The sequence below is a fragment of the Drosophila erecta genome, unplaced genomic scaffold (assembly GCF_003286155.1).
Source record: "Drosophila erecta strain 14021-0224.00,06,07 unplaced genomic scaffold, DereRS2 tig00000126-arrow-pilon, whole genome shotgun sequence".
Taxonomy (NCBI): Eukaryota; Metazoa; Arthropoda; class Insecta; order Diptera; family Drosophilidae; genus Drosophila; species Drosophila erecta.
The window spans coordinates 13,204,128-13,223,711 of record NW_020825209.1 but is presented as its reverse complement, the minus strand read 5'-3'; the positions used below and the strand labels follow the sequence as shown (position 1 = coordinate 13,223,711).

At 51.2% G+C, this 19,584-nt stretch overlaps 3 protein-coding genes and 1 pseudogene across 5 annotated transcripts; 2 read left to right on the top strand and 2 right to left on the bottom strand.

Moving 5' to 3' along the window:
• The first annotated feature begins 258 nt into the window (after window positions 1-258).
• Window positions 259-5,548, top strand: LOC6551645 (E3 ubiquitin-protein ligase znrf2). 2 transcript variants are annotated; one of them, XM_026982451.1, is made up of 8 exons: window positions 259-338; window positions 410-1,720; window positions 2,289-2,415; window positions 2,501-2,596; window positions 2,672-2,777; window positions 3,601-3,671; window positions 3,782-3,935; window positions 4,046-5,548. In XM_026982451.1, the coding sequence occupies exons 2-6, from the start codon at window positions 1,187-1,189 to the stop codon at window positions 3,656-3,658; spliced, it is 921 nt and encodes a 306-aa protein (XP_026838252.1). In that variant the 5' UTR covers window positions 259-338; window positions 410-1,186; the 3' UTR covers window positions 3,659-3,671; window positions 3,782-3,935; window positions 4,046-5,548. The 2 variants fall into 2 exon arrangements, with proteins under 2 accessions (XP_026838252.1, XP_001978492.1); XM_001978456.3 differs by having other exon boundaries at window positions 259-1,720.
• LOC26526896 lies at window positions 596-1,184 on the bottom strand (annotated as a pseudogene).
• Window positions 5,549-6,106: 558 nt separating the features above from the next.
• LOC6551643 (serine/threonine-protein kinase Smg1) lies at window positions 6,107-19,545 on the bottom strand. Of its 2 annotated transcripts, XM_026982450.1 has the most exons (10): window positions 19,312-19,545; window positions 18,851-19,216; window positions 18,430-18,793; window positions 16,081-18,361; window positions 12,516-16,016; window positions 9,744-10,045; window positions 8,346-9,687; window positions 7,319-8,287; window positions 6,905-7,253; window positions 6,107-6,841 (listed from the first exon to the last, which is right to left on the bottom strand). In XM_026982450.1, the coding sequence occupies exons 2-10, from the start codon at window positions 19,197-19,199 to the stop codon at window positions 6,642-6,644; spliced, it is 9,657 nt and encodes a 3,218-aa protein (XP_026838251.1). In that variant the 5' UTR covers window positions 19,200-19,216; window positions 19,312-19,545; the 3' UTR covers window positions 6,107-6,641. The 2 variants fall into 2 exon arrangements, with proteins under 2 accessions (XP_026838251.1, XP_026838250.1); XM_026982449.1 differs by having other exon boundaries at window positions 18,851-19,537.
• On the top strand, window positions 11,096-12,396 carry LOC6551644 (D(1) dopamine receptor). Its single transcript, XM_001978455.3, has 2 exons — window positions 11,096-11,600; window positions 11,669-12,396. The coding sequence occupies exons 1-2, from the start codon at window positions 11,113-11,115 to the stop codon at window positions 12,315-12,317; spliced, it is 1,137 nt and encodes a 378-aa protein (XP_001978491.1). The 5' UTR covers window positions 11,096-11,112; the 3' UTR covers window positions 12,318-12,396.
• Window positions 19,546-19,584: the final 39 nt, after the last annotated feature.

The following is a 19,584-nucleotide window of genomic DNA, read 5'->3' as shown; positions in this document are numbered from 1 at the left end:
TTATTTGGAGAGAGATTTGCGCAGTTTGAAATTGCATCGATGCAAACGAGCCTAAAAATGTTGAAAAATAAAGCTAGTATCTAATGCAGCTTATATGGCACAGAATTAACTATTTTGGATAAGTGCACAGTAAAATGAGGAAAACAACGAAATAAAATAGATACTTGAATATTTGTTATATATGAAATGCGTAAATAAAGAACCCCAGTGGAGGTTCATGCCCCTGCTAGGTGCCTATGCAATACAGTCACCATTCTTATTAGAATCGATTGGCCGACAATCGATTGGCCCTCCCAATTGGACTAACGCCTCTGTTGATATCGAGAAACTCTTTTAATGTAATGTATAAAAAAATACAAAAAAAAAATATGGAAAACGGTCATTTAAATTGAGAGTGTAATCAAGGCAGATTGGGCAGCAGCGTCGTGTCGCGTCACACCTATTTTTTAGTCGGCGAGAGCAGCAGTAGTGCACCGCGTAGCGTTTGGTTCGGATTGCATAGGATTAGGCAGCAGGAGCCAGTGGCAAGTGACAAGTAGCAAGAAGCAAGTAGCAAGGAGCAAGTAGCAGGCGCAGGAGCGGCTAGTGCCCATCATCAGTCATCGGAAGTCATCCGGCGACCGCAGAGCCGACTCGCGTTCCAATACACCAGAGCACCAGAGCTGCAGAACATCTGAACATCTGAACACCGAGACACCGAGACACCTGGACTTCTAAACATCCGAACATCTGAGTCCCCGGAATCAGCAGGCGGAGCACAATAAAACGGGGCAGCAACAATAACAATCGCTACTCAACTACGCACCGATTGACGCCCGACCGCCCACCCCCCGTCCTCGGGACCTACCCCCCACTCCTCGAGCACCCGCACTTTTGGCACAAACACCAAAACACTCGCGCACACACACTCGCACACTCCGCACACACACACACACTCGCACACACACACACACTTATCAACCGAGCGACAAAAAGCAACCGCATTTATCATCCGCACATCGCAAATCGCGCATCGCATTGTTTGCTATTGTTGTCTGCTCCGTTTTTCGCACGCGAAGGAGCAGACAAAGAGGACGCGCCGAGGAGGCGGAGAAGTGCAGAAGGCGCTGGTGGAGCAGGAGCTGGAGCAGCAGCAGCTGACGCGGGTGGACAAAGGTTCGACGGCGAGTTAAATCCACCAGCATCTATGGGTCAAAAGGCGAGCACTCCGGCGACCAGTGGCCAACAGAGCCCACGCTCCAGGACATTCTCGAGCAGTTCGACAGGAGCCGCCGATTCTGCGCTGCAGCAGCAGCACCAGCATTCAAATGCCGGCCAGAACCGTGGCGGCGGCGGCGTCGGCGGCGGTGGCGGCGGCAATGACTCCGCCGGTCAGGGTTTCAATCTGCTGCGCACTTTGCCCGGCCTGCAGGTTTACCACAACCAAAACTCCACGTCCATCGACCGACAGCGGGCACGGAGCCTGAGCTCGGTGCCGGATATTCAGCAACAGGCGCAGCAGCAGCAGCAGCAGGGATCGATCACCTCGTCCGGCAGCAGTCCGCACTCGCATCCACATGCGGCGCACGGACACCCGGCCGTCGGTGTCTCCGTATCCGTGTCCGGGAATGCGAATGCGAATGCCAATAGCAACAGCAGCTTCGCGGCCGCCGGGAACAACAATGGATCCGCCACACAGTCCTACATGCAGCAAAGGCGCACCCTCGGCGATTCCATAAGGGTGAGTCATGGCGAGAGCATCCTGGAGGGGATTACAACGGGAACAGGGCCAGTTCGGATAACTATGACCACAGGTACCCATCGGCATATCGATATTCCGAGGTTTAGACGATTAACTCCTTGATTTATATGTGTATGTTTGTTTAATGGAACCCATTGTCCAATTTGTTCGATATCTATTTTTGGATTCACCAAGGGTAATTCCATTAATAAGTACTTAATACTTGGGTAAATAAGCCGAATACCAAGAATCTAATCGCATTGTATGTATATTTATCACTTTATATTGGATTTATACCTCAAATATTTGCACATTTGTATTCCATCATTTTCAGATGGCTTCAAAGATTCCTAAAATAGTATCTAAAATTTTAGACTGCAAGTAGCTGTAATGTGCAATAGATACATATTGTTTTAACTGGTTTAGAGTACTTAAAAACTAATTTGGATAAGTTTGATCTATGAATAGTCAAGTGATGCAAATGAATCTCTATAGCCAGCAGTAGGGATTACGTATGCGCCCCATGGTACCAGTCCTAACCCCATATTCCCGCCATCCTCTGTTCCAGGACATGTCAATGACCGGCGGCAACATCGCCGAGAGCATCGCCCTGGCCGCATCCGCCACGTCCGCCAATGGGATCGGTCGTGTCTACACGGCCACCTCGCTTCCATCGCACATTTGGTCCTTCAATGGTGAGCATCCGCGCCAGCCGCACCATCCGTACCACCGCGTACCTCCGCGTACCCCGTGATCTCTGATTACCCTGAATCATTGCAGGTATCAAGTGCCCCGTGTGCAATAAGTTTGTGTTGCCGGACGACATCGAATGCCATTTAGTCATGTGCCTAACGAAACCACGACTGTCATATAACGGTATGCTGTTTACATAATCCCAATCCCCGCCGATATTCGCAGAATACCAATGTTTATGTTTATCCCACATTCCAGAGGACGTTCTCTCGGACGCCAAGGGCGAGTGCGTCATCTGCCTGGAGGACCTGAGTCCGGGGGACACCATCGCCCGGCTGCCATGCCTCTGCATATATCACAAAGGGTGAGCTCACTGTGCTTTCGAAATCCCAAACTAAATCTATAGCAGTGGGTTACTTTCAAAAAGCTGAAGTTTGAGGGCTCTACTTTTGGTTCTCTAGTTGGAAATTTCAAAATACGTATTCTAGAAAGCCAATCGATGGTAGATTAAACTACGAATTGAACGAGGCATAACATCCCAGAAATTAAGAATTAATTTTATAGTTTGTCTTGCGACAAATGAATACGACATTTTGTAGGACATTTAAAAAATGATAATGTCAAGCTTGGAATGCCATTCCATCGGAAATAGAATTACGAGCTCGGCGAGGTGTAACATTCCACATTTGGATCATGTTTTGCATTGCCATGGCAGAAATACCGATTTCTTTCAGGAAAATGTGAAGGAGGGGATTTTAGGAGTTACTTTGTTGATGAAGTTGAAGAAGTAGACTGAAATAGAACTGCGTTCTTGAACGACAATGTTAATATTTTATTGAATAAACGGTTGATTTTATTCTCCAGCTAGTTTAGTGAGTTTATTACAGACGGTTGTTAGTTGTTAAGCCGCACAGTAGGGAATTATAATCTTATCAGTAAGTAGTTGAGAAATTTGCCCTTAAAGAGGAAAGTGAACTAGCAAACCGCAAAGCGAACAAAAAACGATAGAACAAAGAGTCAATAACGAGAAATTGAGGAGTGTCTGAGTTTGAATTTTCACCTATCCCACCCCTTTGGGCCATAAATTTAAAAATAAGTATGCTCACATAATGGGCACTTTTCCCCGAAACGCCGACAGTGCGCTAATTACAATTTGTTTGCCTTTTCTTTCATTCTTTTTTCCGCAGATGCATCGACCGTTGGTTTGAGGTGAATCGCTCCTGCCCCGAGCATCCTGGAGATTAGTAATCCTCGCCAGGTAAGCACCCGTAATTGGCAACATACGTTGGAGGAGGGGATCTTCGCCAGCTGGTGCAGCTTGTGCAGTTGTTATTCGTGGACTCACGCATCCATTTGGTGTTGCTGCAGGTCTCGCCGAGTTGTTTGTGTGGTGCGTTATGCAAGCGAGGAGGAGGGGTTATGGAGCAGGAACTGGAACTGGCCAGCTGGACGCAGTGCGAGGATGGGTCAAATCTCTGGGTTGGGACGTAGATCCCAGGCCCAGTGACCAAACACTTTGCACGTAAGTTGGGCAGCACATCAGTCACTTACCTGAAAGAAGATATGTTATATCATATCATAGTGAGTTGGCCAAGTATTTTACCATTTCATAACATGTATACTAACTTGCAGCCATTCAACAACACGACCAGCTGGAGCTTGAAAACAGGAAGCGGAGAAGTGGAGCATATGGGATAAAGGATGGTACATAGGAGAGGCTATGCCACAAAATGCTGATCTTGAGAGTGGGATCGAGGCATCGATCATTTGACCTACCGACCGAAAGACCGATCGACCGCTAGTGGAACCCAAACACACACAAATCAATTGAAACAAATTAATTTACAATGCTAAACTGGCAGTATAATAATAATAATAATAAACGTAATGCTAATGACAAGTGAATTATGTAAGTAACGAAATCAACCAACCCACAAAAACTACAAGAAGATGCAACAACCAGAAGATTTAGATGACGGGAGATGAGGAGTGTAAAGCGAAGCAACCAACCAACCAACAAAAGAATGTCAACCAATGTGATGTTAAATTTTATATTTTGTACTATGGATAATGATGTAATTGTAATTGTAATGTATATGTATGTATTTATTATTTTAAACAGGACTAAAATAGGATAAACACAAGCGTAAGGAGAACACACACAAGAAAATAACAATAACAAATACTATTAATAACTATGTTAAATTAGAAGACAAACGAAAACGAAAAGCAAAGCAACCAAAAAAAAACAAAACAAAACAATGTGAAACAAAAAAACAAAAAGGTTAATCTTGAAATAAGAATGAAATGTAAGGAAGATAGAAAACAATGGATCCCATATTTTCGGTGTATTTTCAGATTTGTTCAACAATTCGCAATCGATTCTCTTTGTGTTTATCCATTAGTTATGGCTAGTTATATTTAAATTATTGTAACTTTTTATATCCATGTTTGTTATCAACATTTTGTTTGTGTTTTTGTTTAAACAAATGAAACATTTTTTTTAATTGACAGAAATGGAATGAGAAATATTTGAAATATTCGCCACTATTTGTAATTTGTCAATGTGATGTTCTGGTCAAACGAAAGCTGAGGACAAATCCGTTTGTATTTTTTTTAACTGTCGAAAGCTTCAAATTGGCCATATATATATATGCATATATTCGGTATCGGCAGACATTGCAAACTGGTTGTAAACGATGCAGCGGCTAAGGAAAACTGAAAGCAATATATGTATGAAGGTTGGATTGAATGCAACCGCTGCACCGTTTACAATCAGCTTCAGTCTCGTGAAGCTGTGCGTTTATTATCATTACTGATTACGGATTACTGTATGTAAATTACTATCCATTATGTTTACTATCCTTGCTCATCGATATATCCGGATCGCATCGATGATCCGCCAAAGTTTCCTTAGCAACCGGCGCAACTGCAGCGACGGCGGCAGCACGTAAGAACTATTTTGTAAATGATATACTTTAATGTACTGTACAGATATACACCCCATACACCATGCATATATAGATATATATATATGAATTGTAACTGTATAACTATAGCGTTGCATTGGGCGATTGAGAATACAACTGATTCCAATCCAAGCGTAAACGTGCAAATAAAAGCGATAATCGTAAACGTAATCGTAACATTTGAATGCAAATTTCCATATTGGTTATATTTGAGAAATCATTTTTTGTATCCCGATGTCAAAATTGGTAACTAATCGAAGCCAAGAAGGCAAAGCAAGCAAATACAAAAAGAAAAAAACAAAAACATTTGAACTTTTATAACCAACCAAACCGAATAGAGCAAATAAAACGATCTAGGATAACAATTGTCAAGTAAAACGGATGCAAATCGAGAAGAACTTTAGAAAATAAATGAGTGATTATATACCACAAATGTCTAACTCACTTGGCGTCAAAGGAAACCAACATTGCACATTTATGTTCAGCATTGCGTTTATTCAAATAACTAAAACGAGAACGGGAGGCGTGGATATCGACCTCGCGTCGATATCCAGTCCCCCACATTGGCTATAAATGGGCATCGCAGTTATATAGGCTTGTATATATAGTTGTAATGTGGCTACGGATAATTTGGTAACCAAATTCAATCAGCTTACACTTAACGATTTTGGATTTGAGTGGGGAAAACTAAGAGTGGCTTAACACATAATTAAAACACATCCGGTATGGCGTAAATTAATATATAGTATATAATCGAATCGTATAGGAAAAGTCGCACAGCAGTGTTAAAAAATAAAAATAAAACGGAGAACCGGATAACGTAATTTACGAATCTGAAACCTGGAATATATCGTTTCCGATAACGTCATTGAGCCCAAATCTTTTACGTCGGGAACCGTGTGAGCTGTTGCAGCTGCTGCTGCTGCTGGCCAGCTACTCGTTATGTCCACTCGGAATGCGGTTTGCGATCCGAGAGAGCACGGGGCATGCGCCACGATCCGCAAGCTTCCGGACCACAGCACTCCGCGTCTGTCTGTCGATTCGTTTCCTATCGTTTATGCAACTACACATGGTTGGAGGGGGGCGGCCAAATTGGTTCCGCCACGGCCTATGGGTAGTCAGATGCCGTCAGGCTGCAACTGCTTACAGTCCGGAGGAGGTTCTGAATTCCGATCCAGAGGTGGCCCGCCCCCCCCGCTCCGAGTTGTGATGCTTGGTGATGTCAATAGCCCAAAATTGCGGCCGAACAGTGTGAAAAATTATACCCACGGCGTCCAGCCCTCGTAGAGCACGGCTAGGTTGTCCGGATTGGTGGCTTCGCGAATGGTATAGTCCACCTGCTCGGCGACGGTGCTGCGCTGATTGCTATCTGGATCCCGGCCCTCCAGCTTCATCCTTATCTTCTTCCACACGGACACGCCGTACGCATTTCGCTTCTGCTCATGCACATTACTAGAACCTAAAGTAAGTTAAGCAAGTTTAGTAACGCATCCGTTGGAGATTCGTTGGTGGTCTGCCTCACCTTTCGCATGCGTGAAGGTTTCGTACGAGTCCGTTTCGGTGGAGTGCTGCAAGAATTCGTCCATGCTTTTGAAGAACTCGTTCACCTCCTGGTTGGCCAACGACAGGATCATCTGCAGCTGGTGACGCCAGCTATGCAGCACAGTAGGCTGCAGAACGCGACGTTCGGCGCAAAGATCCTTTCGCAGCTCCTGCAACCGCAGGAAGAGGGACTGCAGCAGGCGCTGACAGTCGCGCAGGTTTCCGCAAAGTAGCTGCACATCCGTGGGCACCAGTTTCCCTTGACCCTGTGCCTGGGCCTCGGAGCACAGGCTCCGCACATGGAAGCGTGGCATATTGTCCTGCAGCCGCTGTTATTTGGTGATAAATAAACACATTAAACAAAGTTGCAGTTGCACGATGATTGTACGCGTACCAGAGTCTCCTTGAGCAAGGTGCAAATGAAACCATGCTTGCTCTGCTGCTCGCCCTCTAGCGCCGCAATCTCGCGGTGCACCTTGCAGGTCTGCTCCTCCAACAATCCCTGTACATTCTCCAGCCAATAGGAGTCGATGGCACCTTCGGGGTCCAAGAGTTCCACCACCGACTGCTCCACGGCGCTGATCCTTGAGCTGCTCGCCTGCCATTGTCCATGCGCAGCCAGCCATTGCTCCAAGTGGTCAACCAGTGCCTGGCCCTCCTCCCCAAGAGCGCCGGCATGCTGCTCCAGACGGGCCACAGCACCGGCTCCATCCGCCAGCTGTTGCACCAGATCCACATGAGCCATTATCCTCTGCTTGTTACACTGCTCCCTGCGCAACAAATTGTCTATGTGATTACGATTCCAATTACTGCGCTGCGTCTGCAACTGGCTGAGTTGCGACTCGAGGCCAGCTTGCAGTTGCTGCAGGGCAGCAAGATTCTGGTCCAACTCCAGCCAACTCTCGCCAATGAAGGCGGCCAGTTTCGACCGACTGACGATGTGGTGGCCACAGCGCAGCTGGCTGCCTAGTGCTTCCGAATAGGCCCAGTATTGAGCGGATGCCGCCAGTGTGTGCAGCTCCAATTGCTGATTGAGTAGTGCAATTTCCGCTTGCTGCTGCTGCAAAGCGCCGTCCGATTGCAGCGAAACGAAGAGACCCTCGCACAGGTGATCCGCTTGAGCTGGATCCCCACAGTTCGCAGTGGGCAGACATTGCGGACCAACGGAGGTGTAGAAGTTGCGCGTGAGGATCGGCAGCAAGCCGGAAAGACTTTCCACTTGGAGGCGTTGGATGAGGCCCACAACAGGTCGGGCCATTTCACGGACATCACAAGTGCGACTGGCTTCCAATGCCTCGCTGACCAGTCCGAAGAAGCATTCGTCATTCAGCTGCGTATGACATGACCTAAGTAGAGCCAGTTCCTAAAAGGAAATCTCCCTTAGATCTGCCATAGAAATACAGAGCTAGTTATGCACTCACCATTAACTGTTGGGTCTGCACATCGTGGACATCCTCGAGCATCATCTGCACGCTGCTGACCAGCGAGTCCAAGGCGGTGGCGGCCAGCTGGAATTGCTCGTAGGCGGGCTGCAGGGTTAGTAGAAATCTGCGCTCTGCTGGGAACTGATCCGGCAGCTGGTTGTTCTCCAGCGTGGCTTCCAGATACAGCTGAGCCAGACTGGAGGCACTCAAGTGGCACAAGGCACTCAGCTGGCCCAGATTGGGCTGCAGCAGGAGCAACCGATATATGATGGCTGGCAAGTCGTACTCAAAGATCTGCTTTAGATGCGACAGCGCTGAAAGTAGGCTCTCCAATTGTCCCAGAAGCAGATCCTCCTGCTTGGCCATCGCCAGAACTCCTTGGGACATGGAGCGCACCAGGTGGACAAAGTGCAGCTGATGTTGCAGCAGACCCTCGTCCTGGTTGGCCAGGGCCACCTGTTCGTAGGCGGCGAATGCTCCTCCAGCGCGATCCAAGGTGCGAACTAAGCTGGCCTTGAGCAGCAGCAGGCTGCAGCCGCTCTGGCCAATCATGGCCAGCAGAGCAGGAGTGGGTGCACCGAGGGATAGAGCCTGCGACTGCTTGGCGGCATAACGCTGCGAGACCTCATTCAATTGGCAGCCTAGTCGCTCCCAAGCGAACTCCAAGGCATCCGCGACGCCCACGACATCCGCCGTGCAAATAATAGAACTAGACGGCGAATTGGTATTGCTGGTGGAGTCCACAGTGTAACCGTGCTGGATGTACGATCCAAAGCTGTCGTGGAAGCGAACGAACAGGTTTTGTCGGTGGCTTTGTTCCGGGAAGAAGTTCATGACTGCCGCATACTGCTGCAGATGCTTGGAACTCTTCAGGGCCACCTCATCCAGGCGACTCAGTAGCTCATCCAACTGGCTGCGCATGCTGTCCAGTCCGGCTAGCTGTAAAGCCTCAGCCAGCGCAGAGAATTCCCTGGCAATCTCCGCGTCCGACTCCATTTGCAGCTGGACGAGCTGGGCGTGCAGTTCGGCCAGATGATAAGGCTGCAGGCACTGCCCATAGGTTCTGAGAAGGCACTGCACTTGGCCGAAGTCCGGCAGTCGTTCCTTACTGAGCGTTGCCAACGCCTCCGAGTGACCACGGCGAACGGCATGACGCAGCGATGCCGTATTAAAACTGTGACTCTCGATCGCCGTGCCCAGCGATTTGATTTCGGCGATTAGGGCGCTGCGCTGGTTCAGCTCCACAAGCTCCTGCTCGGCCATCAGTTGCTTGACCTGCGCCGCCTGCAGGTTGCCCACCTCCTGTTCCATCTCCTCCAGCTGCGGCACCATCTCCGTCCTAACAAATAAAAGGAAATTATAGATATCGTTATAAGTTATGATGGATATACTTACTTGTTGCTGGACCAGTACTTTAGCAGCATGCCCAGTTTGCTTAGGAAGTGCTGTCGCTTGGCATCCCAATCGTGTGGCTTTCCCTTACTCCTGTCCTTCTTGTGGCACCTGAGATCTCCTGCTCCGCATTCAGCTGCCTGCTGGTGCTTGGCGTTCAGGGAACGGCGCATAGCTTGGGCATCGTCGTTGATGGTCCAATCCACCAGGGGATCGTACACGAAGGCCTCCAGCAGGGTCAGCAGAGTCTCGCGCTCCTTGCGCATCACCTTCAGTACATATTCACAGCCCAAGCGGAAGGAGCCCTACAAAAGACGATCGGTTTAATGGTTAATGACGCTGCTTTATATATATGTACATTTAATATATATCACTGCCGTAAATGGGACATTGGGGTCCATAAATGTACGGCGGAACCGATTCCATCTGTCGGACGGCGCACAAAATATATACGATTCGAAATATTGGCAATGCCGATTTTATGGGATCCCCAACCAGAACTCAACCAGAACCAGAACCAGAAACAAAAACCGAAACAGAAACCATAACCATGTTCTACATATACGACCTCGACTGCCATCGACGCTAATCGCTGTTTACAATTGCAGATTGGGCCGCAATTTGCGTGATAAGCCACAATGTCTGTCCATTTAGATATATATAATAGACACCAGATTTACCCCATTTAGCCATTTGGCCATGCCATCCTCAGATGTGACTTCAACCAACCCCTGCTCTGTTTTGATCCATGGGATCTGTAATATCGGATTTAGATTATGAAAATTATAGCACCATCGACCTAAAGTTTCTTTGCTTTTAATGTTTCGAGGAAATGCATTGGATCCTTCTGGAAACTTGGGGAGTTCAATGATGTATCTGTTTACGTGTCTACGTATCCCAGTCGCAGGCCGTGGCCTTTTATCAATCTATTTTGGTCCGCGGAGCTGGGCTAATCTGCTAAAACCCCCAGCGATCTGTTTGGCCATGCATTGGGCCGGGAGTCCGGACACTCCAAACGCTCGGGGCAATGGATGGTTTGGCTGGTTGGAGTGGTTCGTTTGGCGGGTAGGTGGATGGTGGATGGCGGATGGTAGTTGATGGTTGGGTCAAAGTGGCGGGCTTATCAACGGATTGCGGTTCTCACGGTGGATCTGGGCGCGCTATCAGTTAACTGGCGGTGACGATGTGGTAAAGCCACCAGCGAAACGTAAACAAACGACGCCCACGTTGCGATCCGAGCCCCAATGAATCTGCATCCGAACCGAACAGAACCGAGCCGAAGTCCTGGCCAAAAGTCGCACAGCTCCAGCTGCCACGGTTGCCAGATAGCCAGCCACAGGCGTCGCGAGCGCTTCATTTTCCATCGCAGCTCATGGCATTTACCAGCAGCTCATCGCCCGCTTGGGACTATCGAAGCTCCCCGGAAGCGTTGGGTGTTGTCCCGTTCCTGTGGCAGCGGCGGAATGCCACGGAAACCCCAACGGAAATGAGTCTCCAGACGACCCAGTTCTCCAGTTTCGGTGTTGGCCAAATTCTGTGGCTCGCCATCAATGCTTTCTTGTTTGCCCTCATCCTGGGCGGCAATATCCTGACCATTGTGGCGGTGCGCACCTGTCGCCACCTGCGATCGGTCATCTCCAATCTGTTCATCCTGTCGCTGGCCGTCTCCGACTTCTGTGTGGGATTGGCTTTGCCCTATCACCTGGTCTTCTACATGGGCTCGGATATTGGCGCCATGAGAGGTCCCTGCCTGCTGCGCTTCTTCCTGCTTATCTGCGCCTGTTGCGTGTCCATGCTGACTCTAATCTCGATTGCGGTGGATCGGTATATAGCAGTGGTCTATGCCCTGCACTACAGAAGGTAAGTGGTCAAGGACGCCAGAAACCCTAATTCAATGGCTACATATGGGAAACCCCTCTTAACCGTAGATACATGACCCGTCGAGTGGCCTATAGCATCATCATATCCAACTGGTGCTTGGGTGCCTTGGTGGCTCTACTGCCCGTTTTCTGGAATCGATGGCCGAAGGCACAGGCGTGCGAATTCGACGAGGTTCTCTCACCCGGTTACATAGCCGGTGTGATAACGCCGGGATTCGGGATCATCTGGATTTGCATGTTCCTCGTCTACTGGCGCATCATGCGCGAGGCATCCAAGCAAGCGCTGCGATTGCGGCAGTCGGTGGTCTACAACACGGACGAGGCCAGCACCATGCGGAGTATGCTGCTCCATCCAGACTGGAAAAGCGTGCAGATTGTGGTATTCATCATGGGCTGCTTCACGCTCTGTTGGCTACCGTACTTCTGCGTGGCCATTGCCCAGCTATTCAGCATCTGCCGGAGCAGCTCGATGATCTACAAAACGACGTTTTCTCTGGCCATTGCCAACTCTGCTCTCAATCCGATCATTTACTCGTGGAAGAACTCCGGCTTCCGGCGAGCCTTTGCCCAAACACTGTGCTGCCGAACGACGAGGCAGTGCGAGGATCAGTTGCCGGCGGACAGCAAGCACCGCATGGAGGGCACATCCTCCTCCGCGGGCTACCAGCAGGAGATCAAACCGAAGGCCACTCAGTGATCGACGGAACGGGAAATCTACCGCTTTGATTTGGTGGAATTCACTTGAGATGATAGCAATAAAAGTGGACATTATCTTTAGAAGCGCCGTTTTTGAACCCATCCACTGCGGTTTGTTTAGATAGATAGATTTGTACATATGGTTCCAAAGTCGAAAGAAACTGAAGTAAAGGAATAGGACGAGTAGGAGTAGCCTTACCTCAATTCCCGTGATGCCCAGGGCGTGCACCAGATTCCGGGTGAGGCGGAATGGCACCTTCTCGGGTATGCGCAGGGTGCGGCCCTTCTCGAAGCACACATTGTAGTCGATGTGCACGATATCGCCGCTTCCCAGGTTGATGAGCACGTTGTCCAGATGACGATCGCCCAGGCCAATGACGTAGCCAATCATCGACATGACCGACATGCAGCGGGCATAGCAACGCACCGATTGCCGCCACTCGGCGGCGTTTCCCGCCTGGCACCACAGTTCCCGGGCGAGCAGATCTCCGGGTGTTTCCTGCGACAATTCGGCGAGCACCTGGCGAAGGGCGGAGATTGGCCACTGGCGTCGTGGATCGCTCACCTGCAGATTGTGCTTGGCCAGCAGTGGCGAGAGTTTGCTGTAGAACAAGTCCGTAAAGCGACGCGTGGCATTTGCCCCAGCACCGGCGCCCAATTTCCCAGTGACCTGGGGCTGTCTCTGCTGCCACTTCTTGTAGAGCGCAAAGAGTGGCGTCACCCCGTCCACCCAGCTAATCAGCCCGGATTGCGGACCCAGTGGAATAACCGAATAGTGGTGGGCACGATAGCAGCCATTGCCGGGCGCATCACTGCGGCAGGCCATGATGGCATTCGAGATGGACAGGAACTGCATGATGCGCTCATCCAGATGGAGATCCTCCATGCCCTTGAACAGGAACGTGTAGCGCTGGCCATTGCTGCCGTAGAAGGCGACCTTTTTGGGCTTCGTCTTGGTGGGCAACACGCACACCGAACCCTCGACACTCTCGATGTACACCTGTTCCTCATCCGGCCCGTGGGCATCCAGGCCTGGCATGGAGATGCGCATGCGTCCAATGCCACAGAGCACCGGGCTCAGACTCTGCATTTTGAGAGTGCTGCCCGTGCCTCGGATCATATTCGATTGTAGGATGTGGTACAGCTGCTTCAGCTTATCCCATGCCTCCGGATAGCGACGAGTGCGCAGTGCATCCACAGTGGCACGTATGGGGGCATCGAAACGCTTGCGGAAACTTCGCTCATAGGTGGTCTCCGGCGGACGAGCGGTGAGCGCGGCTAGGGCCTCCAGATCGGCGAGCAATTGCGGTCGCCAGACATTGAAGCGGTTATTCTTGCCCTCGTGATCGTCCGGACGGAATTCGGTTGTCAGCGCACTCACACGACTCACGTACGTATTGTAGATGTGCGCCAGCGAGTGGATCCAATACTCGTCCCACAGCAGGCAAACGCGGCGCAGCTCCTTCACCATCAGCTGCACATGCTGCACTGCCCCCGGCGCCTGTTTCGAGAGCTCACCCAACAGATAGCCATAGCAGCAGGCGTCCTCCGTGGTTGGGTCCGCTGTAGCTGGCGGTGATGCTGCATCCTGTTGCTCCCTGTTGGCACCAACGACTGCCGGGAAGATAACCAGCTGGGGGCGGCTCTCGGCCAGACGACACAGCAGATCACAGACGCTCTTCCTCACATAAGGTTCGTGGTGATTCAGTCGGCTGAAGAGCTGTGGGATGATCACTTTCCAGGGCGCAATGGGCGTGGTGTTCAGTCCTTGCTCCAGAACATCCTGCAGCCCGCTGGCGTGCTTTACAATCAAGCGAAGGAGACGCAGCGTCGTGGTCACCAGATTGCTGTCATCCACATGGAAACGTTCCCGCTGCGATACGAATCGTTCTCCCCCAGGGTTGACCGGACCCGAGCCCGATTTCAAACTGAGATATTGGAAGTACGAGCGCGCTGCATCCTTGTAGTAATCATATGTATTGGCTATGGCCCGTCGCCAGATCTGCAAAATGGCATCCAGCACTTCTGGCGATTTATCCGCCAAAAAGGTCAGCCGACGCAGACAATTCTTGGCCGCCTCATCGTCGCGAGCACGGGCCGCCTCCGGACACACCTCTACACAGTTCGCTGGCGGCTGTTCCATGCTCAGTGCCTGGATGAGTTCACCCAACTGTTCGTTTTCAAGCGGCTGGGCAATGTCCAGCGCCTGGCTGATAACAGTCGCATCCGCCTGGGTGAGCACACAGCCGCTGTCCACGATTTTCTTGCCCCATCGATAGCACCAGTTGCCGTAGGCTATCAGTGCTTCCTCGCAGTTGGGACGCTGCTTTAAAGTAGAATGAACCAGGCGGGCAACAAAACCTTCGGCCTGGGGAATGGCCAGCGGTTGGCTGGAGCCGCAGGTCAGCGGACATTCCGGCAGCTGGTCCAGCAGTTGAATCAATGCAGGCGATTGATTGGTGGCCAAGCCATTGCATGTCCGGGCGGCTATCCAATCGGATAGGTTAAGCAGGAGATCCGCGCCCTCGGCCGCTTGATAATCGCTCTTCTGAATATTTAGGCATAGGGAGGCGCATACATCAATCGAAGAACTTAAATCGCCGCACTGTGTCTGCGTCTGCTGCTCCTGGAGATATAGGCACTTGACCAGCTCACTGTAGCCGCGAAGCAACTGCGGATTATCCGTTTTCACTCCATGCTCCAGTGAAAACAGGCCGGCTATCTCATCCAGCGGCTGACCGAAGAACTGTGTGAGCAGGGTTTCCGCTAGCTGAAGATTGCCTTCCTCCCGCGCCGCTGCTGCTGCGTCCAAACAAAGCGTTTCCCAGCTGCCAGGTGCACAATGCTGACGCAGCAAATGCGTCCATGCCAAGCAGCGCATCAAAATGGCGCTGGAAATCTGATTGGAGCGGTATTGACATCTATCCGAGGACAAGGGCAGCAGGGACAACTCCTGGCCGCCACTGACACCCTGCACTATATGTCGTAGCAGAGTGAGCTCTTTGCAGGATCGCTGATCAATGCTGGGGTTCAGCAGGCTGTCTCGCCATTGGGTGTCCAGTAGGTTTCTCGCCTGATCTGGCAGGCAACGTTCTTCTAATAGCTTGTGCAGCACAATATCCTCGGTTCGTTGGCGCACATGGACGGATGAGAAGCTTGCACGTTCGATTACGGCACTTGGGGGCACAGACTCTTCCCAGTTGGTGGGCCAAAGACTCAACTGCTGCAAGGCTCCGCCAAAGTCGTCCACCGAGGAGTACGACTCCTCTCCCCTGGCCAAGAGCCGTTCCAGTGCATTGACCTCCACATTGCTGCGTTGCAGAAAGGGATTCAGTTCTCTGTCCTCTGGACGCGTCAGCTGCTGCTGCTTCAGCTCCACCAGCTGAGACCACTGACCCAGATCCTGCAAGCACTGCATCATTTGCGCCAGAACAAACTGTCGAGTATGCGGCTCCAGTTCGGGCTGATGCTCCTCCTCGGCCATGATAGTTTTGTAGCCGGCCAGTGCCGATTCCCGCTTTCCGGCCGCCTGATCCGCCGCGTACATCAGCCACTGGTAGGATTTGCTGCTCTTCGAACGTGCCCACAGGCACAGACCTCGCAGCGAGTCTGCTTCTTGGCAACTAACCAAAGCCCAGGCCATGTAAACGATAGCCTGACTGTAGGTGGCATCTGGCGTCTTTTGGGTGAGCAGAATTTGCTGCAAGGAAGTGACAAACAAACTCAGTTGACCACTTAAGTGGACTTCTCCATATCTGACTCACCTGCGCATATCGAATAACCAGTTCCGGTTGCTGCACATGCATGGCAATGATGACCACACCAATACGGATACGATTAAACCAGGACTGACAAGTGGGGTTGTTCAGACGAAAGAAGGCAGCCACTGGCTTTTCCGGGGGTCGCAGGGCAAAGGCGCTTCCCTCGGCGGCGTTATAGATGAGCTTCTCCAGCGCATCGAGGAAGCCCAGGAGCAGACTGAGATTGCTCTGCATGGTCAGGAGCTCGTCCAACGACAGGGTGTCCAGAGCTGAGCGCTCCATCTCCTTGGCACAGCCACTCAGCAATCTGGCATGCCGCATGATAATGGCCTCGAATCCGAGGAACGTTTCTTGAGGCTTTCCCAGCGTAGTGCGGAGTCGCTGATCCACACAGTATCTAGCTGCTTCGAATTGCAGCCAGGCGGTAGCCAATCGCTGGCAGCGCTTGGTGCATTGCGCCAGCTTCTCCTGCCGCTCATCCTGCGGAGCCACCTGGCAGCTACGAACAAACAGCTCCCGCATACAATGGATCAGCGAATCTTGCTCTGGTTTGTGCAGCCGGTCAAAGAAATCTCGGAACACGGTGTCGCCTACTGCACTGCATTGGCTCATCCTCTGCTGCCAAACGCTAACTCTTCTGCTGGTCATTACCGGCATTGGTGATTCACAGCCGCTGATGGTAAGATGCAATGGCAACTGGGCGTAGATTTGGGAATAGGCTGCATGACAATTCGTGGAGAGCACCTGTAGCTGCTGTAGCGCCGTATCGCGGTATAGAATCACTAGCTCCGGAAGATGTGCTAACCTTTCCGGGCCGTAGTCTAGGACAGTTTGGATGCAGGCAGCACTTTCCAAGGGTGTCCATTTGGAGGCGTTGGCCGCGATGTTGCGGCAAATTCCTCGGAAGTTCTTTTGCTCCATAAGCAGATTAGCCTTCTCGCGGCATTCGCTCAGGAGCATCTGTGTCCACTGCAGCAATATCCTCAAGTTCTGCGGTGTCAGTTGGTGCGCCTGGTCCAGAACCGAATCCAGGAAGCGAAGTATGCTAGCGAAACTGTTTGCCGTTGGCGAGGTGTTCTCCGCCGACAGTTCCTGATCACGAAGCAAGCTGGAGTTGGTGCGGAAGTTGTGATTTGCTTGGCAGTGGACAACGAGCAGATCAAAAATGGCCTGCTGGGCGGCGGGATACCTGCCCCAGAGCGCAAGTTCGTGCGCCCTGCAGTTGGTGAGGAGCAGCTCCAGAATCGAGGGCTTGCATGCGTACATGCCAATTATGGAAGATGTTTGCTTAGCAAGGGCAGCCAGAGCGGCCAGATGGAAAACGAGGAGCACACTCGCCTCGCTGGCTTTCCTTTCGGACTCCTCCGTTGCCGGTGAAGTGAAGAGCAGTTGTTCCAGACAGGCGTCAATGTCGTCGACAAGATATTTATACGCTTGCTGTAGCAGGGGCACATTCCGGATGAGCAGTGTCTCCTGGCATGTGCGCAGTAGCAGCGTGTAGGAACTGCCACCTGGCGTTTGTCGCCTTACCTCCGTCAAATAGGAATTGGATTGGAATATTAGGTGCACCAGGCTAGGCGTCAGACGTGCCCGCAACCTCCTCACCGTGCAGAGCAACAGGTAAAGGACACTCTGCCGCTGGAGCTCATTCAGAGAAAGCATCTGTTCGAGCTGTTCCAGTAGCAGTTGCTCCAAGGTTGTCGGATCAAGGCCGCTGAAGTTATTCAACAGGCAGATGCAGAGCAGTTCGTTTATATTGACCAATGCTTCGGTATCCGAGTGCAACTCCAGGTGGGGCATTATTTTGATTAGATGATCCAGGGCCATCTGGACGATGCATTCACAGGTGGGCATGCCCACGAATATCTGCATGCGGGCTAAGCACTTCAGAAGCGTGTTGAAGGCACCGACAAAGGCACCTACACGCTCCGCGGTGGCCGTGGGTTCGTCTTCCTCCAGCGTGGTAATATCCTCGACAAACTGGTCCAACAAACCGTAGCTGAATTCGATCTGCTTGCTAAAGTATGGCGTCAAATGCTCCAGTATCTGGGCACAGTGGGCCTTCACGTGCGTGGGCTGGCCAGCCTCCAGTTGCCACCCGATAACGATGTCCACTACGTCGGTGAAGTGGCACTCGAAGGCCTCCCCGTAGCTGGCTGAGAACTGCACCAGCGTGTTGCTGACGGCAATGAAATTGTCGGCGCTCTGCGCATTCTCCAGAAAGTCCTTCAACAGCAGCATGATTTTGTCGGCGTACACGTGCAGCTCGCACTTGGTGTCGCAGCTGCATTTGGATTGGGAGGGGTTATAAAAAAGATGAACAATAATAATGGAGGGCAGGGAATGCGTCACCTCATTGTGGTGCGCAGGGCCACGATCAGGTACTTCTGCATGCGCTTGCTACTCTTGTAGTTTTTCACGATAAACTCCTCGTAAATGGGATACGACTTGCGGTTGATGTAGCCAATTAAGCCGAGGGTCTTGCTGCACTCGTCCAGAACCGGAGGCGGGCATTGCTTGTATAGGGTGAGCATGTTCTCCAGGATCCACACGAAGGAGCACGACATGTAGCCCATGTTAATGGGCGTGCGAACGGCTTGATCCAGTTTTCCGCACAGCTCCAGCGCCACGGCGGGATTGGACTCGCTGATTAGCCTGCGGATGATCTTGGACAGACGCAGATCTTCGCCATTGGCCGATGGGTTGACCGGGTCGGCTGTTGAGATCGAATCAAAAATTGGAACGAATGTCAAGGTCGAAACTGTCAACTCACCTTTGCACTTGTAAACCTTCCGATGGCTAGGGGCGCCTGCCTGCCCTTTGCCCACATCATGGTTCATGTTACGCAGCAGCAGTGTGTTGGCGAACGCCTGCGCAACCTCGTGCGTCTTACCTCCTCCAGGCGACCACATGTACTCACTGGCTCCCGACCCGGCGGTACTGCCGCTTCCGCTGGCGCTACCGCTACCGCTGCCACTCCCACCGCCGCCTTCGTTGCTGCTGCCACCGTGATTGCCATTGTTGTTTAGCAGAACGCGGTCAATCTCCGCGTGGAACGCGGACGACGCCTCCTCCTCGGTTCCAGTCCCATTGCAGTTGTCTGCGTGGAGCGCGTTCTTCATAGAGGGAATTGGCGGCGCTAGGGCAGACATCAAATACGGCTAGTTCGTCATTAATAACTGATTTGCTCAGATATACTACGGTTAGTTTATACTAATTATTTCAATCTTTTACTTTTCTTTTTTGTTCCTACAATCGGGCCAATCGGATATCGATAGGAACAGCTGACGCTGGCGCTCAACGGGCCATCGAATCCGATGCTCCAGTGGAAACACTTTATCTGACCTGCCCAGTGTGATTGCCCACTTAACCCCTACGATTTGGATTGGTTCTGCCATCAAACTGCTTGACAGGATCAATGCCATGTCGTCAATTTGTCCAGGTTTCCTGGATCAACACTACGGAGATTCGTGACACGAACACTGAGTGTGTCAATGGGATCTGTTG